The following is a 21,791-nucleotide window of genomic DNA, read 5'->3' as shown; positions in this document are numbered from 1 at the left end:
CGCCCGGACTCCTGCCTGGCGGGCGAGTCAACCGGAGACGCTCTACCCGAAGCGCAGCTCTCGATGAGCCGCGCCCTGCGTCCTCACGCCGAGGCGGCGGGGCGATGCGCTTGCGCACTGAGAACTCACACCATATGTGCCCTGTTTCAGTGCGCGGGTCTGTGGAGAGCCGGGTGCGAGCGGAGGCAGTACGCGGGGAAAGGAGCTGAGCGGAGACCAAAGTCAGCCGGGAGACAGTGGGTCTGTGAGAGAACGAATAGAGGAGCTGGGGCCACGAGCGCCGTTGACAAGCAATGGGGAAGAAACAGAAAAACAAGAACGAAGACAGGTAGCTAGGGGTTGGATCCGTACGGCTACAGCCGCGGTGGCTCAGTGGGGTGTGCGGGTCTCGCCGGGCGCGGAGTTGGACCGGGGTCTGGGCTCGCGACGAGCCTCGCGGGGTACCAGGCCTGGGCCCAGAGTGGGCAGCGCGGGCCCAAGCACCCGGGCCGGGTGGGCACGTAGGGCCTCGACGGCCGGCGGGTCCTCCCAGTCGAGCCTCGGTCCCCCCCTACCCTGACTGAGGAGCGGGGCGGTCATTTCAGGGTTCCTGGCCGCGCGGGGGGAGTCAGGCGGCTTCGCCAGCGTGGCCCAGGCCAATGTGAGTTTTTTTCCGCGCTACTCTTGGCGAGGGTGGGGAAGTTCTATTTTATGCCTCTTGTACCTGTGAGTAGTTGGGAGAGAAGGGAGCCTGAATGTGATGTACGGCCAGGTTTCTCTACTCGGGGTCTCAGGTACGTTAGCGTTATGGGGAGGTGTTTAGCAGTTCGCTGTCTCTCAACTTAATCTGATTTGGATACAGTTCTCATTTATTGAAGGGCTGATTGTCCAGCCCTCAAGCTTTTCGCTTTCCTTCTTCCGGCCTTTTGGTCGTTTCTTTGCTCTCTAGCCCTCCCCTAGGAAAGGAAGGGATGAAGAAGAAACCTACCAACCGGGGTCGCTCCTTTCTAACCACCTGAAATGATTTGGGGAGGGAGGATAAGGGTGTATGCGAGTTACTGACCTAGAGATTTTTGAGACGTTTCTGTGTGTCACATTCGATTGAGTTCTGTTACTTTCATGATGGAAGGAGTTCACTTTCTGGGAGTGAACAACATCTGTTACTTTTCACGTTCGTACACTACCCACCAAACTTAAATACGAGGCGGAGAGTAAGGTAAATTAAAAATCAAAACTAGTGCTAGTTCATTAGTCTGACTCAAAACATATGTTGTCTTTAAGTTACGTTTACTAATTATAAATTGGAAGCCTGGATCGTTTTCTCACCTAGCGTTTGACTAGCTTATGAGTAGAATTAAAAGACAACGAAGATAGTCTTGTATTTCAGTTTTAGGTATATTGGAGGAAGTTAATTGGTTTGGAGAATATAATTGTTAAACCAGATCAATAAGAAAAAATAAGGATTATGGGTGATGTAGTGGAACACAAATTTCTGTACTTTTGACAGGAGTTTTTGATGTACAGGGTACTTTTTTCCTTGCTAAAGACATGTTCAGCTGTATCTAGAAAATAGAGAAATGAGTATAATAAACCTTTATATTTTAATGACTTGCCTTCAACCATTGTTAGCACATGACCTATTTGGTTTCATCTCACCTACTAGATATCTATAGATACATAGATTGATATCTAGATAGATAGATTTTTTTTTTTTTTTTTTTTTTGAGACGGAGTTTTGCTCTTGTTGCCCAGACAACAATAAATTTAGGGCAATGGCGCGATCTCGGCTCACTGCAACTTCCGCCTCCTGGATTCAAGCGATTCTCCTGCCTCAGCCTCCGAGTAGCTGGGATTACAGGCATGCGCCACCACATCGGCTAATTTTGTATTTTTAGTAGAGATGGGGTTACTCCATGTTGGTCAGGCTGGTCTCGAACTCCCGACCTCAGGTGATCTGCACGCCTCAGCCTCCCAAAGTGCTGGGATTACAGGCATGATCCACCGCTCCCAGCCCCCACCTACTAGATATTGTAAAGCCAATCTCACTAGCTTTTCATCTGTAAGTCCACCAAGTATATCTGTAAGAAATATTAACAGTGATTCTTAAACATTAGCAAATATTCAGTTTTCTGATTTCCCTGATTGTCTTATTACAAATTTTTTTTCAATTCGTTCGTTTCGTTTAGGATTACACAGATGTGTTCTTTAGATTTAAAATTACATATATATATGGTTTCGTTTTGTTTTGTTTTGGAGATGGAGGACCAGCCTCACTATGTTGCCCAGTCAGGTCTTGAACTCCTGGCCAGTGATCCTCTCACCTCAGCCTCCCTAGTAGCTAGGACTACAAGCGCGATCCGGCTTATATGTTACCCTACTTACATTTTTTACTTTCCAGGCTCTTTCACAATGGAAAAAAGCCATTGGGAGACAAGATGTTTATTCTTGTCTGTTCTTTTTAGGGAAAAGTGAGTGTCTCATTGATTTATAAAGATTTTCAGGGATGGTGTAAAGTTTAAATTGCACACTAGACCCTGTTGTTAAATGACTGGTTTGGTAGTGTAGAAGAAATGCTGGTTTTTTTCCCCCTCTCAACCTAATCTGTGTTTTTTTGTTTGTTTGGTTTGTTTTGGCTCATGATGAAGGGAAAGTGGTGGCAATATAATTTTAAAAAATTTATTTTCTCATATACCAATATATGAAGTTGATACATTTTGTGGGTGTGTGTGTGTATAGATGCTTCATGGACTCCTTTTTATGAATGGCTTTCAGATCGTGTCTAAGAAATCCTGAGCTTTAGCAGAGTCCCCTTTGACCAGAACTGCTTGGGTTTTTATTTTGGTCTTCCACATGAGATATTGGGAGATGGGGAATGGGAAGTTCCACTGCTTTGTGAGTCAGCTTTTTCCCTTTATTTTAATATTTCTTTCATTTCTTCAGGGATATTTTGAATATTTGTAAATGGGACAAGAACACAGACTGGAAAGAAAATCTAGAGGGAGAAAGTCCAATTTTAGGATTAGTATTCTTGTTTGTGTAAAATGAGATAGAGATCTTGTTTTATTCTCCTGTGTGAAGGTCCACACAGGACAGTAAAATTTAAAGATTTTACTGTCATCCCACCTCCCCTCAGCTGTGTCAGGCATGTTTCTGGCAAGGTGTGAACTGGGTGAGAAATGCACAGCTGCTTATGTAGTTATCAAGAGAAGGCATGGAGCAACTTTTCAGTTCTTGGAAAGAACATAAAATACTTCAATGTCTTTAAGTCTTATATTTAATTAACCCTTACTTTAACTTCTTAGCCACTCAGTATTTAAAATTAGATTTTAACTTATCTAATTTTATTTGTATAGCATGTGTCAATGATCAAGATATTTATTCTTGTCTGTGTATTTTTAGAATTCTAGAATTTCCTTAAAGACCAAGTTCTAGAATTCTGTTCCAGTTTGTGTAATTCTTTTTTTTTTTTTTTTTTTTTTTTTGAGATGGAGTCTCGCTCTGTCGCCCCAGGTGGAGTACAGTGGCACAATCTCAGCTCACTGCAACCTCTGCCTCCTGGGCTCAAGCGATTCTCCTCCCTCAGCCTCCCAAGTAGCTGGGATGACAGGCGCCCAACAGCATGCCCGGCTAATTTTTGTATTTTTAGTAGGGATAGGGTTTCACCATGTTGGCTGGCTGATTTCAAACTGCTGATCTCAAGTGATCCTCCCACCTTGGCCTCCCAAAGGGCTGGGATTACAGGTGTGAGCCACCACACTCAGCCCCAGTTTGTGTAATTCTTAACAATGAGATTTTGATATGGTGTTGGTTCAGCAAGTTTTCCTGACCTTTTTCAGTTGACTCGGGAAACTTGTTGAGACAAAGGCTAGGATTCAGCATCCACATACCAGACAAATATAATACAGATAGCCTTGGTTTAATAAAGGAATTAATTTCTTTTTTTTTTTTTTTTTTTTTTTTTTTTTTTGAGGCGGAGTCTCGCTCTGTCACCAGGACTGGAGCGCAGTGGCCGGATCTCAGCTCACTGCAAGCTCCGCCTCCCGGGTTTACGCCATTCTCCTGCCTCAGCCTCCCGAGTAGCTGGGACTACAGGCGCCCGCCACCTCGCCCGGCTAGTTTTTGTATTTTTAGTAGAGACGGGGTTTCACCATGTTAGCCAGGATGGTCTCGATCTCCTGACCTTGTGATCCGCCCGTCTCGGCCTCCCAAAGTGCTGGGATTACAGGCTTGAGCCACCGCGCCCGGCCAGGAATTAATTTCTTACTTGCATATATTTGAATAGTAAAACTCTTGTCTGCATAAACTACATCAAAAAAAGATGCATAGTCAAGAGTTTTTTTGGTCTAGTCTGTTCCTATCCTGATGCTTTAGGAAGTGCTAGGGGAAGAAGTCCTAGTTTGCTGTAAATTAATAAGAAAACAGATTATAGATTTTTGTTGGTAGTAACCTCTCTAGCCTTCCATGCTGAGATTCCCTGAGGGGAGCTCATGCAGCTACTTTTAATGTTACTTGATCATTAGTTGTGCTTTATTTATGCTTCTAAGTTTATTCCAGTATTGCAGTTGATCTGTAAGGTGGGCAGAGTGTTGTTTTTCTGAGGAACCGAGTGTCAGTGGTTAGGTTAGAATAGCAATTCTCAAACTCTGGTCCTAGACTCCTTTACACTCTTAAATTCCTAAGGAACACAAAAGGCTTTTGTGTATGTGGTTTATATCTACCAGTTACAAGTATTATAAACTAAAACTGAAAAGTTCTTCAAATATTTAATTTAAAAATAAAAATAAACTTACATTATTATACATAACATTATTAAATAACCATATTTTCAAAAATAGTGAGAAGAGCTAAACATTTTTGCAAATATCTTTACTATTATGACTTAAGATAGATCCTCACATCTGCTTATGCGTTTGATCTGCAGCATCATCACACATCATTTAGCTTCTGAAAAACTCCCCTGTACCGTTGTGAGAAAATGAGAATGAAAAGGCTAGTAGCCTCTTAGTATTATTTTGAAAATAGTTTTGACCCCCTAGAGTAGTTTAGACTCCCTAAAGAGATCTTGGGAACGAATTTGAGGACTGTTGGCCTAGAGATTTCTGAACTAGATTTAGGCATTTGTGAGATTTCTCAAGCTGTTTGACCATCATTCGCGTATGTCTTACACGTGCTGAGAATGCTTGAGAATCACTTAAAGACAACTTAAGACATCTGTGGGCATGTTCATGTTCTTGATATTTTAACAATTTGAGATATTTCCTTATTTTTTTAATGTAATACTTGCAAAGGTAAATATCAGTTGAGATTGATTTTAGTTGGGAGTCCATTAAGTTTTTAGATTATTTGTGACACTTGACGTCTTTATGGTATTGAATCATTCCATTCAAGAAATATATTGAGGTTTAAGCGCTTGGGTGCCAGTTATTTTTCTGGTTGCTAGAAATATATTTGTGAACAAATAAGTAATATACTTTGCCTCTCCATTTAGTTGGTTAATTGTATAACAGTAAAATGTTGTTATTCATTTTAATCTTTAGGATTTGACTTTTTCCCAGGTATCTCAGAATTTTTCTTGCTGTTAATGTGATCATTCATCCCCCCCCCTTTTTTTTTTAATTTGGTAAATAGTAAGCTTTTTGTCTCCTTTTCCTTTCTGTTTAGAGATAGAATCTCACTCTGTCACCCAGGCTAGAGTGCAATGGTGTGATCATCGCTCACTTTAGCCTTGAACTCATGGACTCAAGCAGTCCTCCCTCCTCAGCCTCCCCAGTAGCTAGGACTGCAGGCATGCACCACCGTACTTAGCTAATTTTTAAAAATTTTTTGTAGAGATGGGGTCTCGCTTTGTTGCCTTGGCTGGTCTTCAGCTCCTGGCCTTAAGCGATCCTCCCATGTCAGCCTCCCAAAGTGTTGGTATTACGGGTGTGAGCCACTGTGCCTGGCCTGAGTTGTCTTTATTTCTTTTCTTCCTTTTTTCTTTTTTTTTTTGAGACTGAGTCTCACTCTGGCCAGGCTGGAGTGCAGTGGCATGGTATTGGCTCACTGCAACCTCTGCCTCCCGGGTTCAAGCGATTCTCACGCCTCAGCCTCCCAAGTAGCTGGCACTACAGGCGCACGCCACCACGCTTGGCTAATTTTTGTGTTTTTGGTAGAGATGCGGCAACCATGTTGGCCAGGCTTGTCTCGAAATCCTGACCTCAGGTGATCCACCTCCCAAAGTGCTGGGATTATGGGCGTGAGCCACGGTGCCCAGCCTGGGTTGTATTTTTGTTGTTGGGTTGTAAGAGGTCTTGATATATAGTCTGGATACTAGATCCTTATCAGATGTGTGATTTGCAGATACTTTCTCTCATTTCTGTAGGTTGTTTTTCCACTGTCTTTTAAAGTTTCTTTTTCACAGAAGTTGTAAATTTTGTTGAAGTCCAGTTTATTTTTTGTTGTTGTTGCTTGTATTTTGGTGTTGTATCTAAGAGAAACTGTTGCCAAATCCATGGTCGTGAAGATTTACCTGTATGTTTTCTTAAGAGTTTTATTGCTGGCCAGGCATGGTGGCTCATGCCTGTAATCCCAGCACTTTGGGAGGCTGAGGTGGGTGGATCACCTGAGGTCAGGAGTTTGAGACCAGCCTGAGCAACGTGGCGAAACCGCGTCTCCACTAAAAATACAAAAATTAGCCGGGCATGGTGGCGGGTGCCTGTAGTCCCAGCTACTCAGGAGGTTGAGGCAGGAGAATTGCTTGAACCTGGAAGGTGGAGGTTGCAGTGAGCCGAGATCGCGTCCCTGCACTCCAGCCTGGGTGACAGAGTGGGCTCCATCTCAAAAAATAATAAAAATAAACTTTTATTGCCTTACCTCTTGCATTTTGGTCTTTGTTCCAGTTTGAATTAATTGTTGTGTATGGTATGATGTAGGGGTTCATCTGCATTCTTTTATGTACGGATATCTAGTTGTCCTGGTACCATTTGTTGAAGAGGTTTCTTTCCCTGTTGAAAGGTTTTGGCACTCTTGTCAGATCATTAGACGCTAGATATATGGATTTATTTCTGGACTTTAAATTTTATTTCTTTGGTCTGTATGTATGTCTGTGTCAATGTTGTCACCACAGTTTGTTGTTGTTGTTTCTGTTTTTTTTTTTTTGGCCACCCAGGCTGGAGTACAGTGGTGTGATCTTGGCTCACTGCAACCTCCGTCTCCTGGGTTCAAGCGATTCTCCTGCCTTAGCCTCCCGAGTAGCTGGGATTTTAGGTGTGCACCACCAGGCCTGGCTAATATTTGTGTTTTTAGTAGAGACAGGGTCTCACCATGTTGGCCAGGCTGGTCTCAAACTCTTGACCTCAAGTCATCCACCTGCTTCAACTTCCCAAAGTACTGGGATTACAGGTGTGAGCCACCGCATCCAGCCGGTACCACAGTTTTGATTACTGTGGTGTGAATTTCCTTAAATGAAAAATTTCAAACACATACAAAAGTAGAAGAGTCTAATGAACAAACATGTCCATCACCCAGGTTCAAATTCATTCATAGATCTCATTTCATATATATTCTGTCCCCTCCTTTCTTTTCTCCATTATCTTGATACAACCTCAGACATTTGTAAGTATTTCAAGAAATTATATATCCATTATAAGAAACATTTATATCTTAAATATAAATTTGTAAAAGTGGTACATTTCATTCATTTGGAAAATACGATGGAATCCTTGTCTGTTGTTGGATAAATGAAACGCCATTGTACTTTTTCAGAGGCATTTAAACTAGCGTTTCAATTTATTGCTTCAGAAAATTCCATTTGGAAGTTTTGTGATCAAAAGTACAGTAATTATTATAGTGTTAGACATGTTTTTTATTAAACTGCTGTGTTGAAACTGGTTAGCTTTGCCTGTTGTATGAGAGTTGTGATTGCCATTCCAGAATAGGACTTTTTCCTTATTTATTAGTGCCTATTTGAAACATCTAACATGCGACCGGGCATGGTGGTGGCTGATGCCTGTAATCACAGAATTTTGGGAGGCCGTGGCGGGTGAATCAGTTGAGCGTAGGAGTTGGAGACCAGCCTGGCCAACATAGCGAAACCCTGTCTCTACTAAAAATACAAAAAGTTAGCCAGGTGTGGTGGTGCGTGCCTGTAATACCAGCTACTTGGGAGGCTGAGGCACAAGAATTGCTTGAACCCGGGAGGTGGAGGTTGCAATGAGCCAAGATTACACCACTGCATTCCAGCCTGGGCAATGGAGTGAGATTGTCTCCAAAAAAAAAAAAAAAAAAAAAAAAAAAAAGGAATGTCTAACATGCCTTTCTGGTTGCCACTTGTAGAAGGTAGGTAGGTGGGCGGGGTACAGTGGCTCATGTCTGTAATCCCAGCACTTCGGGAGGCTGAAGCAGGAGAATTGCTTGAGGCCAGGACTTTGAGACCAGCCTGTGCAACATGGGGAGACCCCATCTCTACCCCCTAAAAAAAAAATAGCTGAGTGTGGTGGTGTGTGCCTGTGGTCTCAGCTACTCAGGAGGCTGAGGTGGGAGGATTGCTGGAGCCTTGGGAGGTCAAGGCTGCAGTGAGCCATGTTTGTGCCACTGCACTTCAGCCTGGGTGACAGAGCTAGACCATGTCTCCAAAAAACAAAACAAAAAAAAGAGGGCGGTGAATTGGAAATACAAAACAGAGTTTTCTGTTCTCAAAGGGCATTACATTTTAATGTAGCAAATAGGGCTATGCACAGATAATACAGAGTGAAATGCTGCAGGGAGAAAATGGAGTATGGGAGTACCACCATATGTGAAATGAGATTTCACACTTGCCTCTTAAAGTTAATTGGTTATGCATCTTTAAAATCCTTTTCTAATTAAGTTTGCCATCAAGAGAGCATGCAGATTGGAAGGAATGGGAGTATGCTGTGTGTTTGTCTCTAGAGTACCAAGGGTGACCATGAGGAATATTTGAGATCTTCGGTTGCTCCTGTTTTGCCAATAATTTTGTACACAGGTGCAGCCAGACCATTCTAATGATGGTGTTCACCAAATTGGTTGTTCAGAAATCCAGTCTTGAGAGTGGTTGTCTACATAAAAATTTTTGTTAAAATTTATTAGTAATAGGTTGTTAATATTAATAATTTATTAATATTACAGTGCCAGGGACTATACAAGTTAGATGGGAAAAATCCTCTAACAGTGATTAAGGATCAGAGTCAACTCCTATGGAGTACGGAGACTGAGTTTGCCTTGCGCACTTACCATGTGGTTAGTTATTTTAGAACATGAGTTGTATTTTTTTTTCTTTTTCTTTTTCTTTTTTGTTTTGAAAAGGTGTCTCAAGCAATCTCAGCTCACTGCAAGCTCTGCCTCCCAGGTTCGCACCCTTCTCCTGCCTCAGCCTCTCGAGTAGCTGAGGGTACAGTTGCCCGCCACCACGCCCAAATAATTTTTTGTATCTTTAGTAGAGACAGGGTTTCATCGTGTTAGCCAGGATGATCTCAGTCTCCTGACCTCGTGATCCACCCGCCTCAGCCTCCCAAAGTGCTGAGATTTTGCATTTTCAACAAGGTGATGATACTGATGCTGATGCTGCTTGTCCTATAACTATACTTTGAGTAGCAGGATCTAAATGACCATTTCCATTGTGAATGTATTGCCTCTTATAATGGATTTCTTTTGAGTTCAGCATGCCTGAACTAGCAAGAGCTCAATTCTTCTGATACTTTTTTTTTATTTGAACTAGTGATTTTGAGCTTTATATGACAGTATCTTCTCTTGACAAGAAGGTTTAATTTACCTGTTAAGTGTGCATCTGATCTTTTTCATCAACCAGAAACAATTTTGGGGGAAGGGGGTTGTAAACAAAAGCTTGGATTGCTGTTCTGTGACAGTATACTGTGATAAGGTGGCTATCCTTATTCATCTTAAATCTTTATTATCAAATTAAAATTTAAAACAGATAAAACAGAAGTTACTAGAGAGAATTTTGAAGCTTCTGAAATCCCTGCAACTCTGTTCCTCCCCACTCAATCCAGTTTGTAAAAGCTGTGCTGATCTGATAGTTAGACATACTGGAATCTATAATCCATAAGAACTTAGGATATGTGTATCGGGGGTCTGCAAGATTTGTGTTCTTTTCAAATTAATGTATCAGATATTTAGAAAATAAAGGATTAGGTTGAATTTTGTAGAAGGTGATAAGATACACATATCCGGCTGGGCGTGGTGGCTCAAGCCTATAATCCCAGCACTTTGGGAGGCCGAGACGGGCGGATCACGAGGTCAGGAGATCAAGACCATCCTGGCTAACACGGTGAAACCCCGTCTCTACTAAAAAATACAAAAAAACTAGACGGGCGAGGTGGCGGGCGCCTGTAGTCCCAGCTACTCGGAGGCTGAGGCAGGAGAATGGCCTAAACCCGGGAGGTGGAGCTTGCAGTGAGCTGAGATCCAGCCACTGCACTCCAGCCTGGGCCACAGAGCGAGACAACGTCTCAAAAAAAAAAAAAAAAAAAAAAAAAAAAAAAGATACACATATCCTTTGCATTGCATTGTATAATATAGTAGCAGTATGGTTTCATATCCCTTTTAAAGGAGTCAAGTCTTCGTAAGGACATCATAAGCTGGGAGGGGTTTCTTTTGAGACATAACTAGTTCTCAGCATATTGATTGTAGTACTTGAGCCATAACTTCATTAAGGGAGTCTAGAGTGAGAACTGTTGAGATTTGTGGTTATAAGTGGTGGGGGCCACTGAGGAGCAGTGACTGCTGGGCTTTCCCTTCTTTTGTCTTGTTTTTCCTCTTTTTATATGTAGCTGTTGATGATCAAGGATGTTCTGGGTAAGAAGATGAAGACTGGGGAAATGAGATGTCAGAAGGCAACCTGTAGAGAAGGTGGGACTGAATTTCCAATTTCTCTGATTGCAGCTGTTATTGCTGAGATAGAGTTAAGAATAAAGAGAAGGATTCCCTCTTATGCTCTCCTTCTTGTTAACGATTATTAAGAGTTTTGGTGGGGAGGGACAGAAGCCAAAGTAAGTGAAAAAGGGCAGCAACGATGTTATAAGTGACTTATCCTTCCTTTAGGACTTCGAGGTTTTGGACAATTTGTCCATCAACTTGGGGGTGGGGATGGAGGAAGGAGTGGTTTGGATTTTACACTTCTACCAACGTGCTTTCCATGACTATAGGCCCTGCTATTGATTAGGAATAGGAAGAAATATGGGGATGCTTCAGTTATTATTGTATCATAACAAGTCATCCCAAACAGTGGCTTAAAACAAGAAAACTTGTGATTATCTTTCATGGTTCTGGAGGTTGACTGGGCTTAATCAGCTGGAGTTGTCAGCTGGAGCATCTCTATTTGATCTCTCCTGACCTGGACATCCCCATTAGCTTGGCAGCTGCCAGGTTAAGGCCTGGGCCTAGAAACTATAATAAAAGTCGCATCCTTCTATTTAGCAAGCAGTCATACAACTCCCTCATTAAAGGAGATAGACCTCCACCTCTCAAAGAGTATCAGAGATATTTTGGGCCAGGTTTAAAAACCTCTGCAGTGGGTAAAGAGGCATTGGAGAAGAGAGGCTGGTAAAAAGGACTCTTTAGACATCTTGGAGATTTTCAAGTGTGGAATAATTTGGAAAGGAGTTGGATTTCTTGTATTTCTTGTCTAACTTCACAATCATTACACAATTTTTCAGTGGAAAATACCTGTCATTATCAAATGAAATTTGCTAAGTTTGGAATTGAGAGATTTGTACATGAGGTTAATTTTCCTTTGACTTCTTTGCAGTGAACAATTTTTTTGTAATATGTGTCTTTAAAAGGCTTTGTACTATATTGGTCACAAGATGAAGTACATGTCTTTCTATTTTTATATATGGTTTTTATTTAATTCCAAAAACCAAACTCTAAAGTTGAGTACATGCCTGCACACACAATAAAATACTGTTTTTATACAGTTGAAAAAATACAAGTTATATTTTGTTCTTGACACATAATAATTGTACATATTTATAGGGTACAATGTGATATTTTGATATCTCTACACATTGTGTAATGATCAAATCAGGATAATTAGCATATCACGTCAAACACTTGTCATTTCTTTGTGGTAAGAATATTCCAAATTCTCTTTTCTAGCTGCTTTGAAATATAATACATTATTGTTAACTATAGTTATCCTACTGTGAAGTGGAACACCAGAACTTACTCTCCTAACTGTAACTTTGTACCTGTTGACCAACCTCTCCTCATTCCCTCTCCTCCCTACTCTTCCCAACCTCTGGTAACCACTATTCTACTCTCTACTTTTATGATATCAACTTTTTCTGATTCCACATATGAATGGGATGATGCAGTATTTGTCTTTCTGTATATGGCATATTTCACTTTACATAATTACATTCAAGTTCGTATGTGTTGTCACAGAATGACAGGATTTCATTCTTTTTTATGGATGAATAGTATTTGCATTGTGTAGATGTACATTTTCTTTATCCATTCATCTGTTGATGGACATTTAGGTTGATTCCATATCTTGGCTATTGTGAACAGTGCTGCAGTAAATGTGGGAGTGTAAATATTCTTCAACATAGCAATTTCATTTCCTTTGGCTATATAGACCCAGTAGTGGAATTGTTAGATTATATGATAGTTCTGTTTTTTTTGAGGAATTTCTGTACTGTTGTCTCTAATGGCTGTACTAATTTACATTTCCACCAACAGTGTATAATAGTTCTCCTTTCTTCATATTCTCGCCATATTATTTTTTGTCTTTTTGTAAAAGCTAGTCTAAGGTGTGGTGATATATCTCATTGTGGTTTTGATTTGCATTTCCCTGATGTTTAATAAATGTTGAGTGTTTTTTTTTTTTCATATACCTGGTGCCCATTTTTATATCTTCCTTTGAGAAATGTCTATTCTGATCTTTTGCCCATCATTTAGTTGGATTATTTGCTTTTTTGCTATTGTTGTTTTGAGTTCCATATGTATTCTGGATATTAACCCCTTGTTAGATGCATAGTTTGTGAATATTTTCTCCCGTTTTGTAGGCAGTCTCTTCACTCTGTTGGTTGTTTCCTTTATTGTATTTGTCAGTTTTTGCTTTTGTTGCCTAAGCTTTTGAGGTCTTATTCAAACAATGTCATGAAGCTTTTTTCCTGTTTTCTTCTAATGGTTTCATAGTTTTGGATTTTACATTTAAGTCTTTAATTCATTTAGAGTCGATTTTTGTTAAGTGGTGAGAGACAAGAATGAAGAAATAAAGAAAATGTTTTTAAAAGACTCCTTCATTAAGCATCATTTTAACTCCGCATTACTGTGTTTCATAGAAATTAAGATAGTAGAAAAAGATTATAGATTTGTTCTTGTTTTTGTAACTTATAAAAATGGATAAAAGGGCCAGGCATGGTGACTCACACCGTAATCCCAGCATTTTGGGAGGCCAAGGCAGGTGGATCGCTTGAGCCCAGTAGTGACTATAGTTTTCATGTTTTATTTTTGGTCACTGTAGTTTTGCCTTTTCTTTTCTGTGTTTTTTTTTTTTTTTTTTTTTTTTTTATGAGACGGAGTCTCGCTCTGTCGCCCAGGCTGGAGTGCAGTGGCCGGATCTCAGCTCACTGCAGGCTCCGCCTCCCGGGTTTACACCATTCTCCTGCCTCAGCCTCCCGAGTAGCTGGGACTACAGGCGCCCGCCACCTCGCCCGGCTAGGTTTTTGTATTTTTTAGTAGAGACGAGGTTTCACCATGTTCGCCAGGATGGTCTCGATCTCCTGACCTCGTGATCCGCCCGTCTCGGCCTCCCAAAGTGCTGGGATTACAGGCTTGAGCCACCGAGCCCGGCTGTTTTTTTTTTTTTTTTTTTGAGACGGAGTCTCGCTCTGTCGCCCAGGCTGGAGTGCGGTGGCGCTATCTCCACTCACTGCAAGCTCCGCCTCCCAGGTTCAAGCCATTCTCCTGCCTCAGCCTCCCGTGTAGCTGGGACTACAGGCGCCCGCCACCGCGCCCGGCTAATTTTTGTGTTTTTTTTAGTAGAAACGGGGTTTCACCGTGTTAGCCAGGATGGTCTCGGTCTCCTGACCTCGTGATCCGCCCATCTCGGCCTCCCAAAGTGCTGGGATTACAGGCGTGAGCCACCGCGCCTGGCCCCTTGCCTTTTCTAGAAATTCATATAACTAGAATGATAGAGTACATAGTCGTTGTTGGCTGACTGGGTTTCACTTAGTACAGTGTACTTTTGAGATTCATCTATGTTAGCGCTTGTAGCATTAGTTCTTCCCTTTGTTACCTGGTATTATTATTCCATTGCCTGGATATATGACAGTTTATTTATATATTATCTGGTAGATGGATATTTGGGTTGTTTCCAGCTTTTCCTGATTTTGGGTAAAGCTGCAATGAACATTTAAGTCTTTGTGTGGACATGTGTTTTCATTTCTCTTAGGTAAATAAATACCTAGGAGTGGGATTAGGAGTGGGATTGCTGGGTCATATGGTAAATGTATATTTAATAAGAAGCTGTCAAACTGTCTTCCAAAGTGGCTGTGCCATTTTTGCATTCGCTCTAGGGATGTATGTGTTCTAATTACTCCATATCCTGTCTCAGCACTTGGTATTATTACCAATCTTTAATTTTAGTATTTCTAGTGGCTGTGTAGTGACATATTGTGGGCTTTTTTGTGTGTGTGGTTGGTTGGTTGTTTGTTTTTGAGACGAAGTCTCACTTATTGCCCAGGTTGGAGTGCAGTGGCGTGATCTTGGCTCACTGCCACCTTTGTTTCCCAGGTTCAAGCGATTCTCCTGCCTTAGCCTCCTGAGTGTCTTGAATTACAGGCACGAGCCACCATGCCCAGCTACTTTTTTGTATTTTTAGTAGAGATGGGGTTTCACCTTGTTGGCCAGGCTGGTCTTGAACTCCGGATCTCATGTGATCTGCCCACCCCAGCCTCCCAAAGTGCTGGAATTACCTAAGCCACCGCGCCCTGCCTTTATTGTGGTTTTAATTTACGTTTCCTTATTAGTGATGACATCTTGTCACGTGTTTGTCATTCTTTCATCTTGTTGGTTATGTATCTGTTCAAATCATTTTCCCATTTAAAAAATTGTGTTGTTTCTTTGTAGGCAAATCCTTTGTGAGATACATGTATTGCAGATATTTTCTTTCACTCTTTGTCGTGCCTTTTGTTCTTTTTTTTTGAGACGATTTCGCTCTTGTTGCCCAGGCTGGGGTGCAGTGGTGTGATCTTGGCTCACTGCACCCTCTGCCTCCTGGGTTCAAGTGATTCTCCTGCCTCAGCCTCCTGAGTAGCTGGTATTACAGGCATGCGCCACCACACCTGGCTAATTTTGTATTTTTAGTAGAGATGGAGTTTCTCCATGTTGGTCAGGCTGGTTTCCCACTCCCAACCTCAGGTGATCCGCCCACTTTGGCCTCCCATGGTGCTGGGATTACAGGCATGAGCCACCGTGCCCGGCCTGTCTTGCTTTTTCATTTTGCTAATTGTGTCGGTTTTTTTTTTTGAGACAGAGTTTTGCTCTGTTGCTCAGGCTGGAGCACAGTGACTGTCGTGCCTTAGTTTCCTGAGTAGCTGTGATTACGGGCATGTGCCACCACACCTGGCTAATTTTTTTTTTTCTATTTTTAGTAGAAACAGGATTTCACCATATTGGCCAGGGTAGTCTCCAACTCCTGGCCTCAAGTGATCCACCCACCTCCCAAAGTGCTAGGATTACAGGCATGAGCTACTGTGCCTGGCCTATTTTGTTAATAGTGTCTTTTTTAAAGTTAAACTTTTATTTCAAGATTATTATAGATTCATATGCAGTTGAGACAGGGTCTCACTCTGTCGTTCAAGTTGGAAGGCAGTGGCACAAAATCATGGCTCACCATAGCCTCCCTCTCCTGGGCTGTCAATCCTCCCATCCCAGCCATTAGAGTAGCTGGAAGTACAGACACATGCCACCATGCCTGGCTAATTTTTTCTTCTTCTTCTTTTTTTTTTTTTTGAGACGGAGTCTCGCTCTGTTGCCCAGGCTGGAGCGCAGTGGCGTGATCTCTGCTCACTGCAACCTCCGCCTCCTGGGTTCAAACGATTCTTCTGCCTCAGCCTCCTGAATAGCTGGGACTACAGGCGCGCACCGCCACACCCAGCTACTTTTTGTATTTTTAGTAAAGATGGAGTTTCACCATATTGGCCAAGCTGGTCTTGAACTCCTGACCTCGTGATCCACCAGCCTTGGCCTCCCAAAGTGCTGGGATTATAGGCATGAGCCACCACGCCTGGCCTGCCTGGCTAATTTCTTTGTAGTTTTTGTAGTCAGGGTTTCGCCATGTTGCCCAGTCTGATCTAGAACTCGTGGGCTTAAGCAAGCCACCCACCTCGGCTTCCCAAAGTGCCAGGATTACAGGCATGAGCCCCTGTGCCCAGCCATTACCCAGATAATGACACTGATACAATCCACTGATTATATTCAGGTTTGCCCAGTTTCATTTATACTCTTTGTGTTTGTGTGTTTCTATAGTTCTATACAATATTGTTACATGTGTAGGTTTGTATATCCATTACACAGTCAAGATGCAGAATATCAGTGCAAGAATCCCTCATGTTGTATGTTTGTAACCGCCTCCTTCCTGTACTCCCCACCCCACCACACACACTTCACCTGTCTCTAACCTCAAGTGTCTTATACATTTCTAAAGTTTTGTCCTTTCAAAAATGTTGTATCAATGGAATTTAGTATGTATGTGACCTTTTGAGGTTGGCTTCTTTCTACTCAGCCTAATTCTCTTGAGATCTATCAAAGTTGTTGCATGTATCAATGGTTCGTTCCATTTTATTGATGAATAATATTTCTTGGAATGGAAATGAACCACGGTCTATTCAACCATTCACCTATTAGAGGAAATGTGGGTTGTTTCCAGTTTTTGGCTATTGAAAATAAAACCGCTGTGAACTGCTGTCTACAAGTTTGTCCATGAACATAAATTTTTGTTATTTAGGTGTAAATGTGCAGGAATGCAGTTGCTGGGTTATGTGGTAAGTACATTTTTAGTTTTGCAAGAAACTAATAGACTACTTTCCAGAGTGGCATTGCCATTTTATATTTCTACCAGCAGTGTGTGAATTTTCCAGTTGCTTTCTATCCTTACCAGTATTGGTTATTATCACTATTGTGGGGGAGGAGGGCATTCTCATTAGTATGTAGTGATTCGTATGTAGTGATACCCCATTGTGGTTTTAATTTGCATTTCCCAAATAGCTAATGATGTGAACATTTATTTGCCATCTGTATATCTTTAGTGGAATGTCTTTTCATGCCTTTTGCCCATTTTTTGATTGGATTGTTTGGATTTATTTTACTGTTGAGTTTTGAGAGTTTTGGGTATATTCTAGTTGTTAATCCTTGTGGTTTGGAAATATTTTCTCTCATTTTGTATCTCGTTTTTCATTCCCTTCACATAGTCTTTCACAGCAAAAGTTTTTAATTTTGATGAGTTTCGCTTCTTTTGGATTGTGCTTTTAGTTTCAAGCCTTAACTCTTTGCTTAGTGCTAGATCCGAAACATATTTTACTCTTTTCCTAAAAGTTTATGCTTTTATTTATTTATTTTTTTAAGTACATCATATATCTTGGGTTCTTGGATAAGGACTGAGGGTGAGGTTCATTTTTTTTGTGACAGATAGGTGTCCATTTGCTCTAGCACTGTTAAAGAGGCTGTCTTCTGCTTTTGCACCTTCGTCAAAAATTAATTGGTTGTACTTTTTTTTTTTTTTTTTTGAGGCGGAGTCTCGCTCTGTCGCCCAGGCTGGAGTGCAGTGGCGCGATCTCAGCTCACTGCAACTTCTGCCTCCCAGGTTCAAGAGATTCTCCTGCCTCAGCCTCCTGAGTAGCTGGGATTACAGGCGCCCGCCACCACACCTAGCTACTTTTTGTATTTTTTAGTAGAAATGGGGTTTTACCATGTTGGCCAGGCCAGTCTTGAACTCCTGACCTCAAGTGATCCACCCGCCTTGGCCTCCCAAAGTGTTGGGATTACAGGCATCAGTCACTGTGCATGGCCTAATTGGTTGTACTTCTTTGGGACTGTTTTTGGGTTCTCTCTCTTCTCTTGTCTTGATTTGTGTCTATTCTTTTGCCAGTACCAAGAGCTTTGGTTAAGTCTTGAAATCTGGTAGAGTGATTTCTCACATTTTAGTCTTTTTTCAAAATTGGTTTAGCTATTCTAGTTTCTTGCCTTTTCATATAAATGTTAGAGTAACCTTGTCTATATTGGTTATGTCCTAAAAATCTTGCTGAGATTTTTATTGGAATTGTATTGAACCTATATATCATTTTAGGGCTGATTGTCATCTTTACTGTGTTGAGTCTTGTAGTCCATGAACATGGCATGTCTCTTCACTTATTCAAGTCTTGGATTTCTTTCATAAGCATTTTGTAATTTTCCACATATAAGTACTTTACTTGTTAGATATAAGTATGTTACTTTCTTTGGAATAACTGTAAGTAATATGATGGTTTTTCCCCCCTCAGTCTTTTTTTTTGTTTGTTTTTTGTTTTTTGGGGTTTTTTTTTGAGACAGAGTCTCGCTCTGTCGCCCAGGCTGGAGTGCAGTGGTGTGATCTCAGCTCACCACAACCTCCATCTCCCAGGTTCAAGCGATTCTCCTGCCTCAGCCTCCAGAGTAGCTGGGATTACAGGCATGCGCCACCACGTCCAGCTAATTTTTGTATTTTTAGTAGAGACGGGGTTTCCCCATGTTGGCCAAGCTGGTCTTGAACTTCTGACCTCAGATGATCTACCTGCCTTGGCCTTCCAAAGTGCTGGGATTACAGGTATGAGCCACCGCGCCCAGCCTCCCCGCTCAGTTTTTAAAAAATAAACTTTAATTTGTAGAAGTTTTAGATTGTGAAGACAATACAGAATCTCCATATGCCCCACACCTAGTTTCCTCTGTTATTACTATGTTAGCATGGTACACTTGTTTCAGTCAAAGAACCAATATTATTAAGTGAAGTGCATACTTTGTGTAGATTTCTTTAGTTTTTCTCTACTGCCCTGTATCTGTTCCAGGACCCTATACAGGATACCACATTACATTTAGTAGTCGTTTATCCTTAGGTTTGTCTTATCTGTGATAGTTTCTCAGATTTCATTATGTCACTGATGTCGATGTTGATCACTTGGCTGAGGCTGTGTTTGTCAGATTTCTGCATTATAATGTTCCTTTTTTCTTTCTCTTTCTATATTGTATTCTTTGGAATGAAATCACTGTACACAGCTCATTGTTTAGGAGTGGAAAATTATGTTCCACTTCCTTGAGGATGGAATTCTGCATAATTTATTTAGCTTTCTTCTGCACACGTGTGTCTCTTCCTCATTTATTTACGTAATCATTTCTCTCTAATAGTATGACTAGTGGAATTATTTCATACTTAGGTTATAATTTAATATTGTTATTTAATTTGTTCTTCTAATTAATTAACATATTAATTTGTTGCTCCCATTGCCCATTGGGAGCTCTTTCAGTTGGCTCATGTGTCCCTTTGTCATAGACTCAACATTGTGTGTGTGTGTTTTTGTGTGTTTTGGCATTTTCTTATTTGCGTGTTTGTTTTTTGTTTTTAAATCATTTCCTTGCTTCCTACCATTACACAGTGCTCTAGCTTATTTTGTCTATGTCTAGCCCCTGCCCTAGAATCAGCCATTTTGCTTTCTTACCAGGAATTGGTATTGTCAGTTTCTTGGATTTTAGCAACTCTGATAGGTATATACCACGATCTCTTTGTCTTAATTTGCATTTCCCCGGTGACAAATGATGATGAACATTTTTAATCTACTACCCCTGCCCCTAATTTGACAAGGTGACTGCCCATATTTTAATTGGGTTGTTATTGTTGAGTTTTAAGAGTTCTCTGTGTGTTTTGGATACAGGTCTTTCAGCTAGTAGTGCTTTGCAAATGTTTCTTTCAGTCTGTGGTTAGTGTTTTTATTTTAATACTAGTATCCTTCTCAGAGCTCTATTTCTGGGCTACCTGGTCTGTTGCCTTGATCTATGTGTCTCTTCTTTCACCAGTACTACACTGTCTTGATAGTAGCTTTATAATAAATCTTAAAATTGAGTAATGAATCTTGCAGCTTTGTTCTTCAGTGTTATGTTGACTTATGCTAAGTCTTTTGCCTTTGTATGTAGACTGTAGGAATTTCATAGCTATGTTTGAATTTTTCAAGCAGGTAATACACTAGATTATTTCCCATTTTCTAGGAAGGCAGTAGAAATCTGCTGTTAAAATTTGGGCTTGAATTCTTGGTATGCTACTTTGTAGCTGGTGGCCTTTGAAAAATTACCATCTTTAAGAATAGTTTTATGAAATTGTTGTGAATATTAAGTGTCAGTATATATATTATGTCTAGGCATTGGTCAGCACAATGCCTGAATATAAGCATATTACAAAACTGTTCATCTTATGTTGTTAGCTACAAGAAGCCTTTCAGACTTAATGTACCAATGTAGTCCTATACACTGTTATCCTAGAGATGTTTATTGATGAATTCTCCAGAAATATAGCTAATCACAAGAAGATTCTTGAAGCTATTTTGATGAGATGAATACAGTTTCGGTGAGGGCAGATAAATTTTTGGAAATGAGATGCCAAACTTCAACCTTCTCTTCTCACACAGTTGTCAGAAGCTGCTGTAGTGTGAAATGTTGCCAGAGATACCTTTGGGGATACTCCTGGGAGATGCTGGGGCAGACTTAGATTCTTGTTACCTGATGGGACCTGAGAATTGTCCTTGATTCTTCCTTGCTCCTTTCTATATACATCCTGTTGATCACTTAAGTGTTGTTGACTCGATTCCCTTAATATTTATCTAACTGATTTACATCTTGCCTGCCACTGGGCAAGTCTAGGTGCTCATTGTTTCTCGTTACACTCACTACAGAAGCTTCCTAACTGGTCTCCTTGCTTCCTGACTAGTCAGGATTCAGCCCTGCCATTCATACCAGAGGTAGCATTCTAAAATGCTTTTTTTTTAAAACAGGGTTTTACTCAGTGGCACAATTCTAGCTTACTGTAGCCTCAACCTCCTGGGCTCAGGTGATCTTCCCACCTCAGCCTCCCAAGTAGCTGGGACAAGAGGCATGTGCCACCATGCCTGGCTAATTTTTATATTTTTTTTAGAGATGGGGTTTCACAGTGTAGGCCAGGCTGGTCTCGAACTCCTGGGCTGAAGTGATCTGCCTGCCTCAGCCTCCCAAAGTGCTGGGATTACAGGTGTGAGACACTGCATCCAGCCCTAAAATGCAAATTGGATTATGTCAGCAGAAGTAAGACATCTGGCTATGGAATCAGACTTCCTGGATTTAAATCCCATGTCTCTGACTCATGTGATCCTGGGCAGATTCTCTGTGCCTCAGTTACTAGTTACTTCATCTATAAGGGAAGAAGAGTGACAGTGTTCAGATCTGGTGCACAATCACATGGAAATATTGTTGCTAAAAATAAACTGCCTGGCTTGCCCCCCAGTTTCTGTTTCCCTGTATCTTTGGTGGAATCAAGAAATACATAATGCTCAAACATTTCTTAGGTGGTTCAGATGTCTTTTGTGAGTCCTCTTGAGGCATAACACACCTTGTTGCCTTTAGCTTTTGGACTTACTGTGTCTGGTATGTGTACCCCTTTAGGTAAGAAAAAGATGCCTCTGACTTTCCCATTCTAGATTTGGTACTGTAGGAAGTCCCCACCACTGCAGCATATCAGTGTCAAGTTATCTAAAATATAGGAAGAAAAGGAGCATATTTCAGTTCTGGCTAACTGTTTATAAAAGCATTAAGTTCTTTTA

General features: G+C 41.1%; 1 protein-coding gene across 2 annotated transcripts in view; it reads left to right on the top strand.

Annotated features, from left to right (window-relative positions):
* Positions 1-91: 91 nt before the first annotated feature.
* The window catches only part of EIF5B (eukaryotic translation initiation factor 5B), a 64,756-nt gene continuing 43,056 nt past the window's right edge, over positions 92-21,791 (top strand). For both annotated transcript variants that reach the window (XM_010386769.1, XM_010386768.1), the window contains exon 1: positions 92-328. In XM_010386769.1, coding sequence (XP_010385071.1) covers positions 294-328 — 35 coding nt within the window. In that variant the 5' untranslated portion in view covers positions 92-293. The remainder of the gene's footprint in view (positions 329-21,791) is intronic.

This window comes from Rhinopithecus roxellana, chromosome 17 (genome assembly GCF_007565055.1).
Source record: "Rhinopithecus roxellana isolate Shanxi Qingling chromosome 17, ASM756505v1, whole genome shotgun sequence".
In the NCBI taxonomy this organism is placed as follows: domain Eukaryota; kingdom Metazoa; phylum Chordata; class Mammalia; order Primates; family Cercopithecidae; genus Rhinopithecus; species Rhinopithecus roxellana.
The sequence above is the reverse complement of the archived record's forward strand: the minus strand, read 5'-3'. Positions and strand labels throughout refer to the sequence as shown.